Source organism: Lethenteron reissneri, chromosome 16, assembly GCF_015708825.2.
Source record: "Lethenteron reissneri isolate LAM-NWPU_2019-01 chromosome 16, ASM1570882v1, whole genome shotgun sequence".
NCBI lineage: Eukaryota > Metazoa > Chordata > Hyperoartia > Petromyzontiformes > Petromyzontidae > Lethenteron > Lethenteron reissneri.
Genome location: NC_083794.1, coordinates 13,276,989 through 13,303,013, shown reverse-complemented (window position 1 = coordinate 13,303,013; position 26,025 = coordinate 13,276,989). Strand labels below are relative to the sequence as shown.

Here is a 26,025-nt window from a genome sequence, read left to right as displayed (position 1 = left end):
GCGGATTGTGCGGTCTGAGTATCCATTCATCTTGAGGGCTTGGTTCACTGGCGAGGTGGCGCTGGTTGGAGAAGCAGCGGGCCATATGGTGTAGTGTTTTGATGAGGGAGTTCTTCTGGGCCGGGTGGTGGTAGGAGTCGGGCTTTAGATAGGAATCCGTGTGGGTGGCTTTCCTGTCGACGGAATAGTAGCTTGCCATCATTTTCCACTTCCATGGTGAATTTGATGGATGGGTGTATGGAATTGATGTCGTTGAAAAAATTGATGTTTTGATCGAGAAGAGACCTGATGGCTCGTTGGCACATTCCGTCGACAGGAAAGCCTGTGTCGGGTGGTGGCGGGTTTAACGACACATTTATATATTTACGCGATCCAACCCCAAAAAACCCTGCATTATAGCGGTTTTTAATAACTTCAAATGTTATCTTCATTAGGCAATTCACAATGAAAAAAAAATCACAGTTTTTTTTTGTTACTTTATTTTAAACACAACAAAACAATGAATGGAAAAGTATTTTTACGAGAAAAATAATTTCTCATCTCCAGCTGCCTGGTGGGGTCGGCCCCCCTAACTCCCCTCGTCCAGGAGGAACCGCGCCTGCTCCAATACCCACGCTGGGGCAATCATCCAGCAGTAGATGTACTCAAGGGCTGTGCAATTAGTACGAAAAGGAGTTTTTTTTGGGGGGGTTAGATGGCGTAAATATAAATGTGTCGTTAAACCCGCCACCACCGACACAGCCAATTAATAAGGGGCCGTCCATAAATGACGTCACGCGATTTTGGGCGATTTTTGACCCCCCCTCGTCACCCCCCCTAAATATGACGTCACAAAGCTCTGCCCCCACCCCCCAAAAATAAAACATACTTCAAATCGCTTTAAACTATTGTCATTGTAGTGTGTATTTAATGTGCCGCTGCACTCTGATGTTGTAGGAGAAAACATTTATTAAAAAGTCTATTTAATTAAGTAGAACGTGTTGTCTATATTTATTTAAAGTTGCGCAATTTGATGTGACGTCACATTTCTCAACCCCCCCCCCCTCCTCGTCACACATCGTCACAAATGTCTGACCACCCCTCTAGGTGCGTGACGTCATTTATGGTCGGCCCTAAGCCAATAAGTAAGGTTTATCACGTAAACAGAACGTAGCCAATTCCACAACATTTATGATTAAAAAAGTATGCCACAATTTAACGTGATGACACCACACCTATTCACTGCGAGAATCCCTTGTTCATGTTATATAGTACTTTATATAAACGTTTCCTTTTAAGGCCACGGCGTTATTGACGAATACTTTATGCCGAGTTTTTCTTTTTTTTGCCCTAATAGTATCAAGATGCTCATTTTCCAATCGCGTTTCCATCGACGGGGATTCGGTGGCCCTCAGTTTCCGCCACCGTAGTTTCGACGTCATCGACACGATTCAAAAACACGCGTGTGACGTCATGCCTCCAGTAGGTCGCGTGTTGGGAGCGGGGGGCAACAAAAAACAACGACGCGGGTGACGTCATTTGTTTATAGAAAAATCGAATGACGTCACATTCCCGCGTTTTATCGAGGGGGCTGCGTGGACGCCGTCACGGGTGCAATCGACAGTACAGGACAACTTCACGATAACACAGCGAGGCGGGCGAGAGGCGACGCAATAGCACGACTGTGCACACGTACGTGCGTCTCTCACCTCTCTCTCACCGTGTTCGTAGTCGCGTTTCCCGCTCATTTGTTGCTACAGTACCGAGTGCGGCGTGGGGAGCGGTGGCGCAGTGGTTAGCGCCGGCATGAGGGTCTCCGTGTTCCATTCCCGGTGCACCACCGCCAGTCCCTTCACAAGATCGACATGGTTTTGATTTAAAGCTTTCGTGACTGCAGGGATTCATATTCTTGGTTCTTTCGGTAAAGTCACGTAGAAGGGAAATAATATCAAACAATCAAAATGCTCACGACGTTTCAAATTTTCTTGCTGTGGATTTCACACCTGATGATGATTGCTTGTGTTGCAGTCGAAACGTCGTGAGAATTTTTATTGTTTTATATTTATATTATTTTATTATTTCCCTTCTATGCGACTTTACCGAAAGAACCATTTTGACTGCTTGTGTTGTGGTTATTACAAACATGATCCCTTGTATAAATGTGTCAGTTTTTGTACCAGATGAAAGGGTAAAAACCTGTTACTATACTGTATTTTGTCACTGGTAAAGGAGATCTCGTAGTGTAAATGCTTACCCCGAGCTCTCAATACTCTGATAGTGCGCTGTTTTTGAGTTGTACGCCTTTTGGCGTCATCTGGTCCAACACCATGTGAGACTAGGCTCTAAGAAAAGCTGTCTCGGGTGTGGACCAATCAACTTCAAGGACAGTGCATATCATTATCAGATTTGTTTCTTTTGTTTGCATTTTGACTGCTTGTGTTGTGGTTATTGCAAACATGATGCCTTGTATAAAGATGTCAGTTTTTGTACCAGATGAAAGGGTAAAAAACCTATACTAAAGATCGACATAGTTTGGTGGTACATGTTGTTCACGTCGTTTATTGTGAAAATTCCGTCACAGTTCCTATGATCACTGTTTCATTGCTTTTATGGCTTTATTTTGGTGATTTTCGGAAAGTTTTTTGGTTTGGCCATGTTTGTTTGTTGTAGTATAGAGTTAGACTGATGGCCTTAATCTAAGTTGTCTTGTGGTTGTTGTTTGACTTGCATCCCACTGGGATTTTTGCACAGAGCGTTGGTGTGCGGTGCTTTTTCTGCAATATTTTGCTGTCTTTTCTTGGATTTTCTGTTTGCACTCAGTCACTTAGTCACTTTAAGATGTTTTCTTGTGTTTTAATATTTAAGTGTTTTTTTTTATTTAGGGCCCCTTTATAACATGTGCTACAGGCCCCGCACTAGCTTAATTCGGCACTGCCTCTCCCCACCTTCACCAATCCATACCATTGGTTAAATCACCCACCACAATCCTCAGGGCATAGTCATGCCGTCGTTTAACAGTGGGTTGACAAAAGGGCTGTACATGTACGGCAAGTCCTCACTTAACACGTGTTCACACAACGTGTTTTTGCGATAACACGGTTCTTCCATTCGGGAACAATGAGCAACATCACGGAAGGCACCTGTTATCACGTGGTTTCTGATCTGTCACACTGAGCGGAGTGATACAGTACGTGGAATGATGCAGTAACGCGGCGGCATACCCTCGGTTCGTTACGCTGCCATCGTGCCGTTGGTACGTACATCTCGCCAAACTTTATAGTTACGTTGTTTACGGGGAAATTGCTCTCGCTCCATTAACGTGGCGCTTTTCAGAAATGTATCTCCGACATTATACGAGGGCTTGCTGTAAAGACAAAATCATTTCTGCAGGTTGCTGCTTTCACAACAGCCAACTGACTGCACCTTGTATGTTCATCTACATCATGTTTTATGGATAGAATGTGTATTGGCCACCCCTTGCTCAATGTTATTTCCTCATGTCAATGCGTGCAGAATTTCAGAGAAAATGGCCAAAATAGACAAGATGAGCATCTTGGGGGTACGGAGCTTTGGCGTCAGTGACTGCGACAAGCAAGTGATCACTTTCCACACGCCGCTCACCATCCTGGTGGGTCACAACGGCGCTGGCAAGACGGTAAGGACCACAAATTAGCATTATCAGAGCCGGGATAATTAATTGCTTCACTGAATTACTCCATTGAACATCGCAATCGGCTACTTTTTTGTGGTTAATTGTTCGGGCCCATTTAAATGACAGCCAAAGGCTGGCAACCCTGCTACAAGCCACATCAAGCGTGAGCCGGCAAACAATGCAGATGTCATCACCAAGACCCTACCTATCACCTCCCATCCAGGGGCACACGTTGAAGCATAAGTGAAGCTTTTTTCCCCCAATTATTTTTTATGTTATCCGACTCGACGAGCAATGCAACCGATTATCGGTTTAGTGATTATATGAATAATCGGATAGCCCACCTCTTGTATGAATAGATAACAATTCATGTGCGGGATCATATTCAGAGACATTTGCGTAGCAGCATCCACACTCAGGCGCCAACCCCGAGGGTCGATCCTGACTTCAAACGCCCAAGCGACATCTCTTCCTATCCGCAAGTTTAGACAATTGCGGTCGATCTGATGCAGCCACAAAGCCTGTGGCTGGCCACTTGGGCTCCAGCACCAGCATGGTTCTCTAGTACAGAAAACCCGGTAGGCATGATCAACCAAGACGAAGTGAACCACAAGTCCCATAGTTGGCTGTACCATATTAAGCCATTCGCCTCTTCTTCATGTCTCTGCAGTCGCCTATGGTTAGACACGAAGTTATTCTCTCGGTACTCCCAAGATAAGCATTGGTTGTTACTCATGGTTGGCAAATTGATGTTGATTGACTCTTCCCTGCAGACGATAATTGAGTGCTTGAAATACATCTGCACTGGTGACTTCCCACCGGGCACAAGCGGCGCTTCCTTTATTCACGACCCAAAGGTATTCGTGTGGAACTTTGCAAGGTGTTGCTTTGTATAGACAATGCTATTAATATATAAAATGTACATGACGATATTCTTCACCATGACTGACATCCTCCTATAATTTCACCTTCTGCCCTCCACAAACGTGACGGAATTGTGGCAGGTGGCCCACGAGACTGATGTGAAAGCGCAAATTCGATTGCAGTTCATGGATGTGAACGGCGACATGGTAACCGTGCAGCGATTGCTGCATGCCACACAGAAGGCCAAGAAAGTGGAATTCAAGACCTTGGAGGGGGTTTTCACCCGGCTGAAGTGAGCAATGTGCTTTTTTGTTTGTAGTTTTCTTCTACATACGGCGATGTTGACATGTATGCTGACCATTTTAGGCTTCATATCTTAAGTAATTTGACTATTGGGTGGAACGGCAATGCAGTGGTTTGCGCACTGTGTTATGAACTCGGATGTCCTGAGTTGGATTGCGGGCCACTGTTGACATCAGTGGTGAGTGATGTCTGAACCCATGCTGGACAACGCGGAAAAGTATGGTCAAACAGTCCTATTGGCCAAATCGGCGTGGGGAGGCATTCGTCCAATAGCGGATTGATGAAGGTGTACATATTATAAATAATCTATTAATTTGGTGATTGTACATATACTCACAAATATTTTTTGTTTACCTGATCAAAATGTAATGATTAATGATGAAAAACTATGAATGATGCCAATACAAAAAATCTAACAACAGTGTAGATTACCGAAAGAACCAAGAAGATGAATACCTGCAGTCACGAAAGCTTTAAATCGAAATTTATAGACAATGCTATTAATATATAAAATGTACATGACGATATTCTTCACCATGACTGACATCCTATAATTTCACCTTCTGCCCTCCACAAACGTGACGGAATTGTGACTTTACCGAAAGAACCAAGAAGATGAGTAGTTTATGTGAATGTCGTTTCATGTTTGCGTGTTTGGATACGTGTGTTTTGCACGCTTTGTGTGTGTGTGTGTGCTCTTGAGCAGAAATGGAGAAAAGTACAGCATCAGCTCAAAGTGCACCGACATGAATCGCGAGATGATCACTGCCCTTGGGGTCTCCAAGGCCGTCCTGTCAAACGTCATATTCTGCCACCAGGAGGACTCTAACTGGCCGCTCAGCGAGGGAAAGGCTCTCAAGCAAAAATTCGATGAAATATTTTCTGCAACCAGGTCGGTGTGTGAGAGATGCAAATGTGTGTGCATTGCTCAAAAAACCATATCGAAAACGTTGCACTCAAATCATTTAGCGCGTTAAAACGTTCCCTGTTTTCACGATACATTTTTTTTCTTACTGCGTAGAATTGCCATTTTGTTGTGAAAATTGTTAGGGCCAGTTAGGGCGAGGGCAGCAATAGATCGGGGTTTATTGTGTAGGAAGAGGGGTGTAAATGCAATGACTCTTGAACACACCGCGTGCATGACTGGGCCACAAATAGTGACATTTACTTCATTTTACGACTATATTACGGAGACAGAAAAGTAACTTGTCTATTGCTTTGGATCGTTTTTCAAAAGGTCAAACGGCCACGTAGGGTTGAGATGAAAATCCGTATGACGTAATGTGCATGTCACGAGCTGGCTTTACATTTCCTTTTGTTAAAGTTTAAGGCTAATAAACTGACACTAAGATAACGCAGCACCAATAACAATCCTTATTTTGCATACGTTAAAAACTCCAACCGTTGTGGACTTTGGGCTCTCTAAAGTATATTTAATAGGAGTATGTGTGAATTCTGAAGTAAGTGTGCATGATTGTTTTACCTTTAACCTTGACAATCAGCTCAACAACTGATTATAGTACTTTTTGATAATGCCACTGTCCTGAAATTCATATAGTCCTACACATACAACTCAGCTATTTTACACAAATGACCTTTTCACTGGAGTGTTATTCATCTGCACAATCAGGCAATATAGCCCCTCCTTTTTTTCTTATAATTCTTGACTTTAAAACTCACTCCTTTGTCTGAGTTGGAATATACGGTTGAAAATGAGTCATGGGACTCAGGCATTCCTGGGGAAACAAGTGTAATTATAATAGCGGTATGGGCCTTCAGGCCCGTGCTCATCAATTGTGATAAAAAGAATGTGATTACCATTAAAGCGTTACATCCTTGACAAGATTCTTGTTCTCCAGCATTGGGTTCAAAGCAGTCAAAAACTATTAAAAATAAAAAAAAATGTATTCTACCAGGTAAAGCCCACTGAGCTATTTAGCTTTTTTTCAGAAGTGACCTGTCACAAATGATAGCCCAATTAAGTGGCTTCTGCTGAAATGTATAACAGCCAAATACTCTTAAGTGCTTTTTCAAAATTTGGAGGGAAAAACCAGAGGACTTGGAGAAAAATCCACATGACCACAGGGAGAACATGCAAACTCCAAATATACAGCAGGCGTCAGAGTCATGATGGAACCCACGACCTCCTGCATACCACGCATGGTAGTTAACTTCTCTCCACGGCTCCCAGTCGGTTGCGCGACACGGACATCGCCGCCAAAATTGTGAGCGACGCTCTCGTCTGCCTGCACCCAGGTATATCAAAGCACTGGACTCGCTGAGCAAGGTGCGTAAGGACCAGGGCTCCATCGTGCGAGAGCTGCAGGCCGTCGTGAAGCTGCTGCAGCAGAACAAGAACAAGGCGGAGGAGCTGCAGCGGGATCTTGATGACATTGTCGCGAAACTGGAGGCCTCCCGAGAGAGCGTGTTCACCATCGACCGGGAAGTCAGCCCGCTCGAGGTTGAGACATTTCACCACAGCGTTTCGTGGCATCGACGTCGGTGTAGACGAGTGGTAACATTTTGGCGATAAAGGTGCAGCACTGCAATGACTTACTCACGCCACTGCTGGAGGAAGGGCCTCCACTAAAGGGAGATCAAGAGTGCCCCCCATTAGAGGGTATTTGGCCTACTCATGCTGGCCAGATGTCTCAGAAGTACCCACACTTTAACCCTCCACACGTGACCTGTGGATCGGATAACTCGTTTATGTTGCTGTGTGGACATATGCATGGCTATTAAGGAAACGTGGCCATTGTTTCAACTGCCACACCGGGAGATCGAATCTGCACTTGACTTGTAACTGACTACTTTTATAAAAAATAAATGTCCACTGTTTCTGTACACAGTACCGTGAGATACGGTGCCATTTATATGCTATTTAAATCAGAATTCTATAATAAATTGTGTTTTATATTCATCATGCCCTTTATTTCCTGCCGTAATGAAGTTTACTTGTCTGAATTGTTAACCTGTATTCTTCTGTTGCAAGGCATTGATAATGATTAAAGTGGTGAGATTTTAATTGGCCTGTTCTTCCGCATCGATGCTAGTCCACTCCCATCAAATGATAATTAGCGATGATCATATGCACCGAGAATGTGCCCGATCCTGTCAGATCTCATATATTAAAACTAGTTGGAGCCTGTGTACTGCTAGGATGTTGTAAGTTGCTGTGGGACAGCTCAGAAAAAAGCCATTGCTCTAATGACCGTATTCTCCAACGTCTATGCTACCCGCCTTGAACCCGCAATGATGAGCGTAGTGAAGTACTCTGTTTAAATAACTCCTCATGACCCGCATGGAATAGGGAAGGCCCTGATCCTGCAGTGAATCGACAAAAGAGCTCTACATGCACAATCCGAAGCCACCTGAGTTGGATTGCGGGCCACAATGAAGACCCTTTCGATGCTTCAACTAGGCTTGTTGCCATTTCAGATAAACTTGAAGGACGTCGAGAGTAAGCTAGCAGTGGTGGTGAGATTGGACAACGAAGTGAAGGCCACGCAGAGCCGCCAAGCTCAGATGGAGGTGGACAGTCGAGACCTGCAGGAGAAGATGGAACAGGTAAGAGCCTCTTGACCTGCACGGGTACTGATGGGCTTGGGAGCCTTTTGCTCGAGCTTTTGTGGCAACCGATACGGCTGTCGAGTTTTAATATCATTTGATAAAGGACGACGTGCACAGTTGTTTAATTCTGCTAATTATTAACTCAAATTCTGTATCACAATCTACTCTATCCATAGCCGAAATACTAGCAAAAGCACATAACCCCTATATATTCTAGTTACTGACCAAATCGCCCACAATGTGGCCGACCTCGTCAGATCTCGGAAGCTAAGCAGGCTTGAGCCTGGATCGTGCTTGGGATGGGTGACAACCACACATGCAGGTATGCATCGGTGGCTGTTGGGCTACGCTGCATGATAGGCAGTAGAAAGCAGTGCATAAAAATAATTGTTTTACCGTACATAAAAGGCCGCACATTTACGTTGTCATTAAACTGTAACCTTCAAACAGCCTTCACTACCGCTTTCACCCGAATCCCATGTAAATGCTTTTTGACTGTCAATGTAGACGATCCGATTTCCTCTACAAATACCTTTTTTTCCACTGGCACATCTGAGCTGTGCCAGGGGGGGGACCCTTATAGTACGTGTGGTTTTTCACTGGCTAAATGCCGTGTAGGGCCGGAACCAAACCGTGATTTCGATGGCCCTACAAGAATCTCTATCTGGCTTGGGGCCATTGGAAGGCCAGGAGCGTGTTTTGTAATTTATTCAATTGCATTTGATGTCTGTCCAACTCGAACATAGCGTCACCCCGTCATGCGAATGCATCCTGGGCTCGTTCATAAGGTCTGACGTCGGCGGGTACGGCTTGGCTCCCGTGTTGGAAAAAAAAACCAACAACCTTTACACCATTGGGTTCTGGTCCAACCCATGTGAGACTCGGCTCTAAGGAAAGCTGTCTCGGGTGTGGACCAATCAACTTCAAGGACAGTGCATACATTATCAGAGTTATGTTTTTTGTTTGTATTATGACTGCAGGTATTGTGGTCTATGTAAACATGACTCCTTGTAAAAAAGGTGTCAGTTTTGTTGCCAGATAGAAGGGTAAAAAACCAATTATCAACAACAACCTTGTGTCGCCTGAGCTCGATTGTACATTGGAAAGCAGGGACAAGATGACCCCGTGGCGGCGTCATGTGCCTAGGTGTTTCAAGGCACGGACGAGCAGCTGCAGGAAGCTTACAGCAGCCACCAGCGCAGGGTGCAGGAGAAGGAGCGTCGGCTTGGGGAGCGGCAGCGCGAGCTGGAACGCGTCAACAGGGAGGTGCTCCGTCTGCGCAACGTCAAGGGGGGGCTGCACGTGGAGCAAGGTGCGTGAATAGGGCGTGCTTTGAGCGCTTTCTGCCCGCGTACTGTGTGACCCAGGCGTTAACACACACGGGTGTTACGCATGGGTCACGCGTGTTACGCATGGGTCACACTTGTATTATGCGCTTGTGTTTAGAATGTTTCATACAGGTTCGTCCGTGTATGTGTCATCCGATTAGCATGGTTGCTACGTACAGTGCAAAAGAAGTTGTATATGCATACGTATGTTTTTTTTCAAGTTTTTCTGTATAACTCCCTGCTGTGTTTTATGCAAGATTTCTATTTAGTTTCTGAAGAGAATCCCAGAATGTGGAGCGAAACGTCTGACATCATTGCCGATGTACAACCCGAAAACTCTTCGGAGAGCTATAGGTCATATAAAAATGAACATATAAATATTCTTATGATAACTGGACCCCCTTTAATGCAGCTGGACAAAATCAATTGATTATCACAGGGATGAGAATACACACGGAGCTTTGTTGAAGCTGAGCACAGTTGTAAACCTTGAGATTACAGCTCCATGGGATTTCAACTCAAGGTTGGTGTGGGTGGAGCCTTAAAGATGTGGCCATAATTTCTTGAGTCTGTTTAGTGCCACAGATGTTTTCAACAAATACTAATATCGGAGTGTAATTTTAATGATATAACAAGTTGAAATTTCTTCTCACTGATAAATTGTTATCACCCATTATTGTAGGCTCCGGGATTGGAATAGCTGCCACTTTGCATGAAAACGAAACTTCATGGGCAATACTGTCCTCCTAAAATCTTGCAAAAGGCACCTTACACAGCGGGTCGAATAGCCTCACGGACGGCGGAGAGGTTGGCGGGCCGGGTAGCTTTGCATGCACCGTGTGCATTGCGCGCGTTGCTTGTTGTCGTCGGTGTCTGTCGCGCTTGCAGGAAAACTACAGCAAGAGGCCGAGAGGCACGCGTCCACTGTGAAGCGTCGAGACCAGCTGGTCCAGACCCTCGCGTCAGAGCTCGAGCTTGACGGGTACAGCAGCGTCCCGCTGTCCGACCGGCAGGTGTCCAGCTTCACGAGGCTCGTCCGAGAGAGGATGGAGCAAGACGACAACAACGTGAAGCGCCTGCTGGTAAATCATTAACCAGCGCTTCTCTCCGTGGAGAGAACGCATTAAACAGGTGTCATGGTCTGCTGCTGCTGTTGCTGCTGCTGCTTGAGGGCCTATGCTGTCAGCAGAGGGCAGTGCGATGAAATCCATTGTTGTACCCTGATATCTATGCTGCCTGCCTTCACCAACTCTCACTGACCAGGGTGGGGAAGTATGGTAAAATTACCTGCACGCTATGCACAGTCCCTCATCCAGCAGTAGTTTGAAAAAAGGGTTATACATGTACTGTACATGTACTATACATAAGGATATATTGAATGACATGCACCACTTTTTGTATGTTTGTTGAACTTCTTTTGCACTGTACGTAGCTAACCATGCTAAACAAACAAAACATGTTTTCTAGGTTTTTGGCTTCAATGATACTTATACGCTAACCTGCTTCATTTTCTACGTGTGGCACGGCAGCACGAGTTTGAGGAGAAGGAAAACGAGAAGCAGCGTCAGATGGACGATGCCAGGGAGCGCAAGACGGCGGCCGAGAGCTCGGTGCAGCTGAAGCGGGAGCTGCTGGGCGACAAGCAAGCCGAGCTGGAGGAGAAGCGCGCCGAGCTGGGTCGGCTGCAGAGCTCCGGGGACCGGCTGCAGGTCGTCGAGAGCGAGCTAAGGGACACTGTGAGTAGCAGCGATTTCATTTACATGAAAGCCGTTTCGTTAATTCTTTCAATGGAAAGTTTTGCTCTCTGAGTAGGCCGTGCGATGTTGTTTCGATGATGCTCTGAATTCTTCTTCTTCCTGGCATGTGTTCCACTCGTGTTGGGTCTCGCCGCGGTGGCGAGATGTTAACTACCTCGCCTGGTATACATGAGGTCGTAGGTTCCATCCCGACCCTGGTTACCTGTATGTTTGAAGCTTGCATGTTCCCCGTGGTCTCCGGTTCCTCCGGTTTTTCCCTCCACCTTTAGAAACATGCGTTTAAAGTGTTTGGCTGCTATAAATGTCCACATGGTAATCCCACTTTGTTGAGCTATCATTTGTGGCCAGGTCGCTTCTGAAGAAAATTGCTCAGTGGGCCTTACCTAGAATTTTTTTATTTTCTAGTTGTAGATTTCCTGGTTCCTCTTACTCCACTAATTTTTGTCCTGGGCCATCTACAGATCTACTCCACATTCCTTCCTATCCTGGCTCACTGCTTTGAACCACCCTTTCCTAGGCCTGCCACTCGGTCTCCACCCTGGGGAGCTTGTGGGGAATGGGGAGGGTTGTGATATGATATCTGTGAGTTTCAAAGTAATTTACTGTCATTGAATTCTAGTGGACTGCTAGTATATATATATATTCAAAAGATTAAGATCCCCTGTATAGCCTGAACAGACTGTTGGGGCAAGTGCTGTTAGCAAGCACCTATGACGGCCAGGCACAGCACACGAGGGTTGGGTGGCCAACACCATGCCCGGCCGCCTTTGTTTCCCCAGTGGCGATGTTTACACACCGCACCAGGTAATCATTTAAGGCTGAGTCGACTTAGGGGAGGCCCAGGACCGATTCAGATAATCGTCACTGGTGTTGGCAGTGAGCGGGAATCGAACTTGGGTCGCTGGCTTTGTAGTGCAGCGCGCTAATCGCAACACTACCACTCCCCACATATATATACACACACACATATACACCTACCCAGGATACGTTCATCATGTCCCGCTGTTTTATACAGCGCGGACACTTAATAAACCCAAATGGAATTACATTGTACTCATATCAATGTCATGTGAGTCAGTAATACTTATCCTTACTGCTTACATTGCCACTCTTTACGACTTGCGTTGGCACTGCCAGGAGCACCAGCTGGAGGTGGCGGAGGGCTCGTCGCAGGCGGAGGGGCTCCGCACGGAGCTGCAGCGGATGCAGCGCGAGCGCACGGATTTCGACAGCCTTCCTCCGCCGCCTCGACCACGAGATGTCCACGCTGAACCTGCACACGCAGGCCCGCACGCAGCTCGACATGCACAACAAGGAGAAGGTGAAGCTGCGGTGTGGACCCAGGGATTGTGCGAACGTGTTTCGTGTCTTGCCACGAGTCAAACAATCAAATCTAATCTCTCGTGGAGCAGTAAAACCCACTGTGTTTGAGAATGATGCACGTAATCCGCTTCGATACCTCTAAGATACTTTCAACACGGTGGGGGGGGGGGGGGGTATGGGCAGCACTTTCACATCTGCCCCGATACAGAGTAGTGTTCGTTGCTTGAGAGAAGTCTAAATAATATTTCATTCTCAAAGCTGAAATACAACCATGTTAAGTACGAAACTAAATTAAATATGACGTTTTTTAAAATCTCTGTTCATTTATTGTTGGCCAGGCTGCGACTCAACTTTCTCCGCACTTCAGAACCCGGTTTAATCACTGGTGGCTGCTTCAATTAGTCCCCAGTGATCTCAACAGTGCCAGCTAATCGCTCTTTTCTTTGGGAAACGCGTGTCACGTCTGTCTTCTAGGTGGAGAAGGAGGAGCAGATCCGGCGTATCCGTTTGCGGCACGACAAAACGCTGGTGACGTTCGTGGGACACTTTCCCAGCAAGGGAGAGCTGGAGATGTGGCTGGACCGTCGTGCCCAGGAGAGGCGACAGCTGCAGGCCAAGATCCAAGGTCTCAAGTGAGTGTGCCTCTGTCTGTTTCATAAATTGTCACCTGGACCTAGCAGCTGAGTCATAATGTTGTCATCATCACCTACAGGGGGAACTTTGGCCGTTTGTTTAGTTTTTTTTTCGTTCTACAATTCTTTTGTCCCGATTGTGTCATAGGCGTCACGTCTTGAGGTCAAGGCTCCATTAAGAACCAATGTTGAATAACAGTCCGCAGAAGGGGATATCATAAAACTACTTATGATTAATTTCAAGTGACTTGTCTACACAAGTGAGCAGCACTGTCACACCCCACCTTCTTAAAGAGAGAAATGTTCTTTGCATGACAGTCAACTCCAATATTTTTAATTCTCAGAGCTGAAATGGGTGTTTTTGTGAAGTCTATGGGTGACCGGACTGAGACAATCAAATAGCGCAACCCAGTTTAATTACAGTTTAATTAACTGTGTTTAAACCCAGGATCTCAGCAATGCCAGCTGGACCTCTGAGCCACCTGGCCACCTCTTGCTGCAATTTTTTTGACAAATCGCCTGATGAAGCTGGTTGTAATCACCAGCGAAACGTCGTTCTCAAATTGTAAATGTTGTGGGTTTTCATCTTCAACACACTGTTTACCTGACAAACCTTACAAATTGGCTGTGCCGGGTGGTGGTGGGTTAACGACAGATTCATATTTACGCAATTTAACCCCTAAAAGCCTTTTTTTATGAATGCTACTTTAAAAAAAACTATATTTACGAATGCACCTACGTCTCACGACCTTCGCTGTGGGGGTGCCTTTTTTACCACTGGGCACCTTTGTGCGAATCTCAAACCACAGCAAGCTGCTGGCATCGGCGGAACAGAACAAGTCCCACCTGACCACGGAGCTCCGTCGCAAGGAGGAGCGACTCAAGGAGAACGAGGAGCAGCTGTTTGAGCTGTGCGGGGGCCGTGACCTCGAGAGTGAGCTGTTGGCGCTGCAGGACCAGATTGAGCGCACCAACAAGCAGCGAGGTGGGGTGATGGTTTGCACGTTCCTGCCGATATAATTGAATGCTTGTAACTCTTGATGATCCCTGATCAGGTTATTTGGGTTGTGGATTAACCATGCTCGCTTCAGCCTCTTAAAGCACATGCTGTTTTAATGCTTAGTTGCTCCGCGCTTGTTGGGGTCAGTGACTCGGTGCCCACAGCACCACAAAAATATCGACAAGTAAATCGATTACGTCAAGAAAAACACATCACCATTGCATGTCTTTAACTTCATTCTTTGTAGGTAGAGGATACATACGTGTTGTTTTTGCCTAATTTTCAGATGTTTTATATCATCCGTGTTTTAGTTGTATCTGGGCCACCCCAGCCACAGATAATTGGGAGCTGACGTCTAATTTTCTCATTGCTTGTTGTAGCTCCCCAACGCTTGCACGTTAAACAGTGCTGTTGACTGCGTCGCTCGTAATGTGCTCTCAATCTGCTTTGGCATTCGTCACGGACCCCGCCGCCTGTCCCATTCCTCTCCGTGCGACACGTTGTAGCGATGCTCGCCGGTGCCTCGGCCGTGTACACCCAGTTCATCAGCCAGCTCACGGAGGAGTCTGGACCCGACGACTTGGAGGGTATGGGGCGGCGGCGGCAGGCGGCGGCGGTGGCGGCGCTGGTCAGGGGTCGCCGTGCTGCCCCGTGTGCCAGCGCGCGTTCCAGTCCGAGTCGGACCTTGCCGAAGTGGTGAATGACCTGCAAGCCAAGCTGCGGCTGGTGCCCGACAAGCTGCGGGCCACCGAGACCGAGCTGACTCGCAAGCAGAAGCGACGTGACAACATGATCCAGCTCAAGCCCATGCAGTGAGTGCTGCCGGGGTCGGGTCACAGCTCGGGTTGAGAGGGGGGGGGGGGTTCGGTTACGGCTGCAATCGCAATTAGCGTTGGGGGGAATTGGTAGAAGCGAGGTTCGCGTGGGGGCTTGCACTACTACCCTCGGCTTGGTTGGGTTTGCATCGGGCAGTTGAAGTCCCCCGTTGTTTTTGTTTGATGTGATTTGTTGATTGAAATGAAAGTCATAGGTCTGTGTAGGTGTGTCTTGGAGTTGCCGCTTCATGTTGTTTAATTAATGCTGGCTTAGTGCTTGTGTGTTCGGCTCCGTGGTGTCTTGGGAATAAAATGTAGGTATTGTGCAGACTATGCCAGGCTGCGTATACATACACACATCAACAAACAAGCTCACGTGTTCCTCATCAAGATTGTCTATATGGTTTAGCTTGGAGTTGTAGCGCAGTGGTTAGGGCACTGCACTATGAACCCAGGGACCTGAATTTTATTCCTGGCCATGACTACGATTAGTGCCGAGTGATATCTGCACCGGTCCTGCCCCCCCCCTTCACCAACTCATACTACCAGTGTGGTGAAGTATGGTCATACAACCCGCAAAAAAACCTCTATTATGGATGGAAATGATCATTCAGAGGATTGGTCTTTGCTTGAAATATCTTCCGATACAGTGTTACATTATAAAGCGGTGTTAATGACCAATGTGGCACATGTATTATTTATTACTACACGTTTGTTTACCCAGAAAGGTCTGACTGGGTGCACAACTGTCGAGGCGGCCCTGTAATATTTTATTTGTATAAATCTATATGCCTAAGATCAACTCGCCTGAAATACGCCTGTTGTTAAGGTTTTCTGAAGCTAAGCAGCGTTGAGCCTGGATAGTGCCCAAACAATTGATCATGTCCTCCTCACAGGCAGAGGGTGGTGGAAACGAGCGAGAAGGAGCTCCCAGAGCTGCGCAACCGTCTATCGAGCCTCAACCAGGAGATCCAGCGGCTGAAGAACAGTCTGGACGAGGAGGAGACGCTGCAGGCCACGCTCGAGTCCGAGGAGGACGCCGTCAAGAGCTGCCAGCAGGACGTGGCACTCATGGACCGCTTCCAGAGCGACCTCAGGGAGCTGGAGAGGAAGGTGGCGCAGCAGATGGCGCGGCTTGGCGGGCGTGGATGTGGAGCGCACGCTGCAGGTGGTCGGGGACGAGAAGCAGGATGTTCAACGCAAGCTCGACAACGGTGAGGGAGTGGCCGATCGTTAACCCTCTTTCCCGTTCCGATGATGACATACCTACGTGTGCATCGTCAAGTTTTTTCCTCTCCGATTCAGTTCCGATTACATACGTTTACATCATCAGAAAGGAATCGATACCGAATGGAATCTAATCCGATCCCGAAAGGTATTGGAAGTTAAAGGCCATGCGGGAGGGCGTGTGGCACAGTTTGGTGCCAGCTATCATCAGAGTGCGGTCGTGCCACTACAGTTGTCTGCAGTAGAATGTCTTTAAAAACCGCAGTGCTAAGCCTCTCTAAATGAAATTGACGCTAAGCGCTTGCGCGTTCCGAGATTCAGCAGTGAACGGGAAACACCCAGCAACTTGCAGACGTCTCAGAACGGGAAAGGGTTCATGCTGCTATCGCCACTACGGTTGCGTTGGACCGGCAAAGGGACGTAGCACTCGCCACGCCAGCCGGACATTCGCAACAAATTCGTGCATATGGAGCACTCGTTGGTGGAATGTTCAGGATGGCAGAATGATGGTCTTAGAAAAGTGACTTGACACTATATAAGCTATTCCTGGATGGAAATATGAATACAATTATTCACCCGCTTATACATCCTAAGATGCTCACTACTACACTTGTGATTCTGGTTTAAACACAGACAGCTGAAACCTGGATTCGAACCTCGGGTCTCAGCGACGCAGGTTCAGCACTCTGACCAGAACCAGCCAGCCACCCTTTTCCGTTATTGTTTTAAACAACAATGACAATGCCGTATCTCATGACCATAGCCGTGGGTGATCTTCCCGAGTGGACTTCCCTTTCCGCAAACTCAAAACCACAGTGAGTAGCTGACGCCAGCAGAGCAGGGGGCAGGTCCAACGTGGGCCTCCTCGCAGCAAGGTGGAATATTCACACGCTGGCGCCGCATGGGCTGCGTGTGTTCCCCCTTTACAGTGAACAACGCTTTGGAGCTGAAGCGATTGGCGCTCGAGACGGACGTGGAACGCATCAACGAGCTTCGGTCGAGGGTCAACTCCGTGCGGGAGGAGAAGGCTCCGGCTGGCGACCGGCATGCAGCGCATCGAGGCGCTGCGATCCCTCACTGCCGAGCTGGAGGCCGAAACGAGCGACCTCAAGAGGCAGATCCAGGTTATTTGGGGGCGCCGTGTTTTGACACCGCAGGTCACGTGGTGGCTTTTCGAATTCCATTTGGGATTCTAGTCAAAGAACGACCACCCCGTCTGTGGTGGTTGACGGGCATCGCTAGCCGGAGTCGATGGGCGGGTTGGCTTGTTGGTGGGATAAAGTGTGGGTACTCCCGTATCTTCCAAGACGTCTGGGCAGCGTCGAGGGAGCTCTAGAGTGGAGGCCTTTCTGCATTTGGTGCCTTGAGCAAGCAAGTGCAGAGCAGTACATTCTCTGACAAATTAGCATCGTCTTAACACATTTGTATCATGTTAAATGTGTGTTGTCTTAAATTTGTATTGCCTTCAAAATGTTTTGTCGTCATGGGTATTTTGCGTAGCATACTAATGTGACTGTAGGTGCTGTCTTACATGTGTATAATCTTAACATACCAAGTTGAATGTAGGCACTCTCTAATAGCGCCCACCTGCATGACTAAACGTGTGTATCCTTGCGTGGGTGCAGGAGGCACAGGAGCAGGTGCTGCCACTGGAAGGAACACTGAGGAAGCTTCAGCAGGAAAAGGCAGAAATCGTAGCGAGGAAAACTCGCGAGCACAACCAGGCAGCACGCCGGGTACTTGGCCTCAACTTCCTGCTCCGTGAAGACATTTGTACACGAAACAAATTCAATGTTTGCAAGTAAATTTACGGTCACGTCCGATGTATCTGAATTCTGTCGCTGATTTCCGATGTTAAACACCACTTGCCACCCATTTAAAAAATCATTCCATGCTGCAGTGTTTGTGATGGTTATATTTATGAATGTGTTTTACGCGTTTCGGTTTTTGACTCCAACAGATATCTGATTTGCAAGATAAAAACAAGAACATAATAGCATTCATGAAAGAAGTGGACACGTACATTAATTCTGGACGAGACCAGCTTAAAAAGGTTAAGTTACACTTTGTATCTATATTCCTGTTATTTACTTAGTGCGGCAGCGATTATATCAATACGACTTCCCTTTCACGGCTGTTTTACGTGGCTTTACCACTTTATGTAATATGATCTTGAAAATGCAGTGCACTACTTGCACGGCTTGAAAATTGTGATACTCAACCTCTGCAGTCACTCTCATTAGAGCAAATACAAAGACAAAGATTCCCCCCATAACCTTCACAGACCGTTAGGGCAAGTGCTGTTAGCGAGCACCTATGAAGGCCGGCACGGCACACGAGGGGTTGGGTGGCCAACACCACGCCCGGCCGCCTTTGTCTCCCCATTGGCGATGTTTACACACCGCACCAGGTAATCATCTAAGGCTGAGTCGACTTAGCGGAGGCCTAGGACCGATTCAGATAATCCTCACTTGTGTTAGCCGTGAGCGGGAATCGAACTCGGATCGCCAGGTTTGTAGCGCAGTGATAGAGCATTAGCTTTCTCATGAACACAACGCGCTGTTCTCATGACCATCCCATGGCGTGAACAGAACAAGGAGCTGGAGATGCAGGAGGTGGCGAGGGAGCTGAGTGGCGAGGAAGAGAATCAAGTGCAGATCGGCCGTGACATCAGCGGCATCCGGCAGGAAATTGACACGCAGAAGGTTCGCACAAGGACGCACAATCGTCCACCCCCACAGAGCCCAAGGCAGCGGCTTTTGGCTCACCCATCGTACAAATACGGTCACTGCATCGCGCGCTTTCAGATATGCTTCTGCGGGCCGTCTGGAACGCTCTTCCTTCCGATATTAGGAAGCCATTGGAGCTATGGACTTTTACATCTAGATTACAAACTTTCTTTAGAACTGCTTTTTGCGTTTAGTTTGTTGTCCTTCTCCTGCACCTCTGATTAGCACTGTTGGCTACGTACGGTGTGAAATAATTTCAACACACATACAAGGCTCCACACTGCCTCCTCAGACAACTTGAGCTCTCTTCATCTTGAAAAGTATGTCAAGGATGCACAAAGCAACCAACATAGGATTTCCTTCAGTTACAAACCTCCATGAGAGGGATAACGAACCGAGTATAGACTCCTAACTGGAATTTTAACCTAAAACCGAAAGATTGAAAGTCGGGTACTACCAGAATACTGCCTGGTTCCGGGGTTTGCAACTAAAAATGACAAGAAGAGTCATTTTTAAAAAATATAATTCAGTAAAAAAACTCTATTTAAAAAATCCGCAGTGCATGTCAATATGTACATACATTACGTCACGAAGGAATCCGTAAAAAGCCACATGTTGCTCCGAAGCCGCAGAGTGCCGGCCGCCTGGTCTGGCTGTGTTGAGGGTCGGGTAATTGGGAGCCGCTGTGTTGTCTTGTACTTCAATAGAGGATGAGTTAGTGGGACTTCGCTAGCGGTGACCAGGCCACACTCCTCTTCCCAGCTCAAGTTGTCGTCTGGTCCCGCGCTGCCGCAGGTACGCGAGCGCTGCCTGCAGGACAACCTGACCCTGCGGCGACGCCAGCAAGAGCTGGCGAGCGTGGGCGACAGCATTACTCGCCTGCTGGAGAAGATGGGCAGCATGAACGTCATGCAGCTGAAAACGTGGGTCTTTATCAAGCGCAGCTAACAACCACCTCTTGACCCGCTACCGAGAAATGTTAATTGCGACTCGAATCACAATGGTCCCATTCGTGAGTGTAGTCGTGGTTGGAAGGGTTAGCGCGCTGGTTCCATGCTCTGCACCGTGAACCCCGTGACCTAAGTTCAATTCCTGGCCAAGGTTAACATAACTGATGTGTAATATCTGAACTAGTCCTTAGCCTCCGCACGTAACCAAATCGCACGAACCAGTATATTGAAGTACGGTTTAAATAAATCCCCATGACCGATACGGTATGAGGATGCTTTTGTCTGTCATTGGATTGACGTAGGACCGCGCGCGTTAATTTTAAAGAGCTTCACAAGACGTCCGTCTATGTGCAAGCAAATCAGAGGGCAACGTCGTCGTTTTACATTCGAGGCAATTAAATTATCAATCGCACAGCCTCTTTGAGCGATTGCGGCCGACTAGGGGTCTTCCGTTGCTGTGTGCGCGCAGAGAGCAGGAGCGGCTGATCAGTCACCTGGAGGAGTTGAAAAGCAAGCGGAGTCGCGCCCTGGGAAGGCAGCAGGGTCTTCAGGACACGAAGTACAAATTCGAAGGGCAGCTCAAGGACAAGCAGTTTCGAGATGCTGCCAAGGAGTACATGGACAACATAATCGTCATGAAAACGAGCGAGCTTGCCTGCAAAGACCTGGATGTTTACTACAAGGCTCTGGACCAGTGAGAAAGCTTTCCATCTTTGTTGACTTTAATCGTCGTCGGTTGTGCTCGTTTCGTTCGTAAAATTGCCGTGGTGTTGATTTTTATTAGCGTCGGCCACATGCAGAGCACACGTAGAGTTTGTTTTTATTTGCTTGCTGGTGTGTGCCGTGAATTCCTACCGTACGTTTTAAATTGTGTTCATTTGTCCATCACTTTATGTTAATTTGTTCATGATTTTTTTTCCCGTCATTCAGGGCTATCATGAAATTTCATAGCATGAAGATGCAAGAGATCAACAAGATTATCCGTGACCTGTGGAGGAACACTTACAGGAGTCAAGGTAAATTCAAATACAAATTCAGTTTGTACAAATGCATTCATCAAGTTAATTTAACACCAGTTATCCCACACCACGTTGAAGACGTTGTAGCACATCTATTAGAGTGAACATTTAACCTGTGACTATGTTCACCCTAATGCGTTGGACCAACTCAATTGGGTGACAGTGGTTTGATTCCTGCCTGTGGCGAACATTCGTGGCGAGTAATATCTGAGCCAGTCTTGGTCCTGGGACCACCCCATCACCAACTTACACCAGCAGGTGAAGTATTGTTAAACAATACGTATGTATGTATTTCGAATTTCTTTCGCACTGTACGTAGCCAACCGTGCTAATCGGAGGTGCTGGAACAATACGGGGAGTTCTTCATCTATCAGTGGATTGAGAAAATACCATTATAATACATGGACTTTGTGAATAGAAGTCCCGGGCTTTTAGTTTTTGTGTAAAAGTATAGAGCACTCACAGCCACTTCCCCCTTCACGCGAGTGTAGACATCGAGTACATCGAGATCCGATCGGACGCCGATGAGAGCGCGTCGGCCTCCGACAAGCGGCGCAACTACAACTACCGCGTGGTGATGGTGAAAGGGGACACGCCTTTGGACATGCGAGGCCGCTGCAGTGCTGGCCAAAAGGTCTGGAAATCTTGATGTCCGTTTTTTTTTCCTCTCTTCGTAAATCCTGCACAGATTACTGTGGCTCAACAACACCGGCGAGCCAACTTCCAACTGTGTGTCTCTGGCTCGCCGATCTGTTTCTGGGAGTGTGATTTCCCAATTGCAGATGTATTCGAGCACGTTTGGCTTCGTCGTCCTCTAGACCAGAGGTGGGGAATCGGTGCTCTGTGGCTCATGTGGCTGTAGGCCACTTCAAAATGGCCTGCACTCAATATTTGTCCACTTCTGCAAGAATCTTAGTTGCGCCAATTGGGTATGCGAGGAAGTTGTTTTCAACCTTGGAAATACTGCATTTCTAATTTTAGTGCGCTCAGTCACTTTTGTCACTGCAAGAGGGTTGTGAAGTGACGGACGTGACTGATATGTGTGATAATGTGTGACCCCTTAAATGTATTTTAAAGTCCTATTCGGCTCTCGCTCAGGAAAGTTTTACAAACTGTGCCCTACACTGTGTTCTACTGATGTTGCTATACAGGACGATGTTGGGAAATGTTTCAAGAGAAAACTTCCAGATCACCAAATGACCAAAGTCACGTGTCTCCTAGCTGCAGCGTATGGGGTCAAATTGAGAAACGTAAAACGTCAAGATCCCATCGTCTGTCGCTCTCTGTCTTGCTCTTCCAGGTGCTGGCGTCGCTGATTATCCGGCTGGCGTTGGCAGAGACGTTTTGTCTGAACTGCGGCATTTTGGCCTTGGACGAACCGACCACCAACTTGGACCGAGAGAACATAGAAAGCTTGGCACATGCACTCGTCGAGTAAGAATGCATTTATGGCTCCTACATTGGATTGCTTCAACGAATGCTGCCGGTTAAAATCGATCCGTAAAGCCGGCAGGCCGTTGGACATTTCAATCGTATGTGGAGACACAGAACGGAGTTTTGCTTGTACATTTTTCTGCCCATAAAGCATCACAACAATGCCGAATGAGTTTATATGACATCACAATGTCGGATGTGGTGATGGATTTGCATAGTTCGTGCAAGACGTAAAGCACAATAACTTCCCTTTACTATTTAATGGCTCTGTTTTTAAACTCAACATGTGCTTTTCCACTCTTAGAGCACACACTCGTGCAAATTCCTCACACAGTAAATGTTGAGTCCCGCGCACTCAAAACGCTGTAAAACGTTACGGGGAAGTTACTTTCATGAAGGACGCTTGTAACACGTGCCCTGAGAGAACACATTCACCCCAACCTGGGCCCGTTTCTGAAATTATCTTCCACTCATTTATTCTATCGCTTGCATCCTAATTACAGCCTCACCTACTTATAAGATCAGTTGTCACCACTTACTTCATCGTTTTCTTTCTCACCATGTGAAATCACTAATTAGTTTCCAGCAGAGGCCTAAATCTCAGGTCTCTTGTCAAGTCTATGAATCGAGAGGCTTCCGCATTTTTGAGCACAATTATAACGCTCTCTCAACGCTTGCGCAACATCTGCGTGCTTGTAAGGGTACAGCTATTTATATTGCTTGTGTTAATGAGCACATTCCTTAGATGAAGTTTTAGGTGACCTAACTCGGGCTCAAGTAGGCTGCTGTTATGTTGGTTTTGTAAGCCTGGATCCAAAATAAATCAGAAGCTACACCACAATAACACCAGTTTTTGCATGCAAGAGATGTGGATTTGCATAACCTCACAAAATGAATGGATGTGATGCGCGTAGTTATTTATGGCAGAATGTAATGAGGCATTGTAAGTCTGTAAATGTTTCCCCTGACGTTAATGCTGAAGGTAAAACATGTTTGTAAGCTGGTCTAACTTTTTTCCAACTGCCGAAAGGGCATTTAATAACTAACAGTCTTGGTCCAAAGTGTGATTGTTTATCATGTTCACCTAAAAAAAATCGAACTTAAAAGACTTTTCTTGGTGATTTTGTGAATGATATTAACTGTTTCAGTGTTATCCTGCACTGCACTGGTGGATTGACGTCCAAGGACATTTTTTTGAAGGATTGCAATCTGGTTCTAAGTTCATCGTTCATATTTCCTCACACGAGTGTGCACTCTTGACATATTTATGTTTGAAATTAAACTTGAGTAACGTTACCATCATGTGCCAACAAATGTGTGAGGAACTCGAGCTTTATCTCGACTTGTTTGTTTTAAGCAAGCATTTGTGTTTCCAAGCTCTGGAAAGATTTTCATTTGAACAGCAACAATTTATGACCACTTCTGTTGCTTTAAGATAAGATAATAACAATCTGCAATCAATTCCGCTGTTCCGGATAGCTAGCGAAAGCAAGTCACAAGAGTAAATTGACTGTTTACTTGGCTTGCAGCGAGTCAGAAAGCCTAGCGGGTAAGTATGCGATAAGAATTCGGCATCTCTCTGCTCTGCAGGATCATAAAGAGCCGCTCGCGACAGCGGAACTTCCAGCTGCTGGTGATCACTCACGATGAGGACTTTGTGGAGCTGCTGGGCCGCTCCGAGTACGTGGACCACTTCTACCGAGTGCGCAAGAACAACGAGCAGTGCTCCGAAATCGTCAAGTGCAGCGTCAGCACCCTGCAGGCATCCGTAGCGTAGATCTTAGACTCCAGCGCATGGGGAGGTGGCCCCGTCTTTTTGATTCCTTGTCACGCGGGGCCTACTTACTAAGAGGCCTGGAAATAGATTCTTAAGGGCCAGAGTATGCCGTTGAAAATATTACAGCTGTACTTTTCTGGGTGCAGAGTAGGAGCATATTACTGTGTAGATTTTGCAGTTGTGCTGTATAGCCCTCTGATGTGATTTTGGGTTGTAGCGCGTGTCTTCTTGGCATGATGGATGTGTCGCTCCCATTAGAAGCTTCAGTCACTTCATTGACTTCAACAGTTCTTGAAAAACTTTGCACATGAAACAAAACATTGGCTAGCATGTCGAGAAATACACAGGACATCCTAAAACTTCATAGGATAGCTACAATAGAAATTTGCTAAAGCAGTGATGTCCACATTTTACATTGATTTGGTTGGCCGTGATTTGCCATGAGTTGAGTTTTATAACTTGATTCTCAATAACATTGACTCCAGGAGCAATTACTGACTCAAGGTTATTGTTAAATACACCTTTGTTAGGAAAATTTTCTTTTAAAAAATGTCAAGTTTAAAGTTATTTTCAAAGGGAACTCATGAACATGCACGTTCTACACAAATGAATTTGATTGGATGACATGACCATGGAAAAAAATGTGTGGAACTATAAAAGCAACTTTTGTTCTTCCGCAGATGCAATGCTGATCTTTGTTTGGCCCACAGTAGTAACCAACATGTGATGTGGACTGTTTGTTATGTGCACAGGTGACCAAAGTGGCCTTTGATTGAAATTATGTTGACACACCTTATTTGACTGGTAGGAACCTCCTGGTTACACCAGCCCACAGGGGATTATTGTGTCCGTCGTTCAGTGAGGGGCTGGGTAGGGAGGGAGGGGCTGGGTGAGGAGGGGCTGGGTGAGGAGGAGCTGGGTGGGGCTGGGTGGGGAGGGGCTGGTCACCCCGTGGTACCCTTATAAAACTCAACGTTTAACCTACTCACGCCGGCTTGTGCCCGCCCTCACAGTCGGGCATTGACCGAGCAACCCAACGTTCCTACCAGCTCCCTCTGCAGGAAAGTGTTAACGAGTGCCTGAATTGTATCCAGTGTTGGGTAGATTTAGATGTTTCATCTTCATGGTTGATTTGCGTTGGTGTTTCTTCATCCTATATATTGTTGAACAGATCAGAATGTTGCAGTGATTTCAGCCGTTTGCTACAAGTCGTGAACATAATAATAGTGTATCTTGTTCGCATATGTCCACGTTTAAGTTTATTGGACATTAGGTCGGCTGCTACCTTCCAAATGACTTGCTGTGTTCCACAGGTTCCAATAATGACTTGATAAAAACACGATTTTCAAATTTGCCTGCCGTCGTCACAGTCGGAACGTTTGATGCGACAGTTTTACAATCGTCGCGTAACTCCATGTCACACTTGGATATTCCACTTTAAAAAAAAAAGTGCACATGGATAATTTCGTGGCAGTTAAAAAAAAATGTTGTGGGCTCCGTGCTTATTCAACTGTCATGTTGAACTCCCATGTGACTAAATAGCCATTTGCGGTGTTTGGGAGTTATCCATACTTCTCCAGCTCAGTCAGGATGAAGTTGGTGAAGGTGGCAGTGAACATGTGGGGGCATATAAGCACAGTTCAATAGATGTTTCTGCACTGCCCCT

The 26,025-nt window shown here is 46.7% G+C and overlaps 1 protein-coding gene across 1 annotated transcript; it reads left to right on the top strand.

The window, feature by feature from the left end:
* The first annotated feature begins 1,687 nt into the window (after nucleotides 1–1,687).
* On the top strand, nucleotides 1,688–25,238 carry LOC133343012 (DNA repair protein RAD50-like). The gene is given in 29 exon segments (XM_061552436.1): nucleotides 1,688–3,232; nucleotides 3,493–3,634; nucleotides 4,405–4,488; nucleotides 4,636–4,787; nucleotides 5,505–5,690; nucleotides 7,055–7,259; nucleotides 8,237–8,365; nucleotides 9,515–9,680; nucleotides 10,585–10,778; nucleotides 11,226–11,432; nucleotides 12,591–12,689; nucleotides 12,691–12,774; nucleotides 13,251–13,408; nucleotides 14,218–14,393; nucleotides 14,915–15,003; nucleotides 15,006–15,220; nucleotides 16,120–16,357; nucleotides 16,359–16,437; nucleotides 17,380–17,474; nucleotides 17,476–17,574; nucleotides 18,076–18,186; nucleotides 18,411–18,503; nucleotides 19,042–19,155; nucleotides 19,975–20,102; nucleotides 20,599–20,823; nucleotides 21,060–21,145; nucleotides 21,640–21,782; nucleotides 22,449–22,582; nucleotides 24,173–25,238. Coding segments are annotated over 28 exon segments (4,005 nt in total). The 5' UTR covers nucleotides 1,688–3,232; nucleotides 3,493–3,505; the 3' UTR covers nucleotides 24,360–25,238.
* The last annotated feature ends 787 nt before the right edge of the window (nucleotides 25,239–26,025 follow it).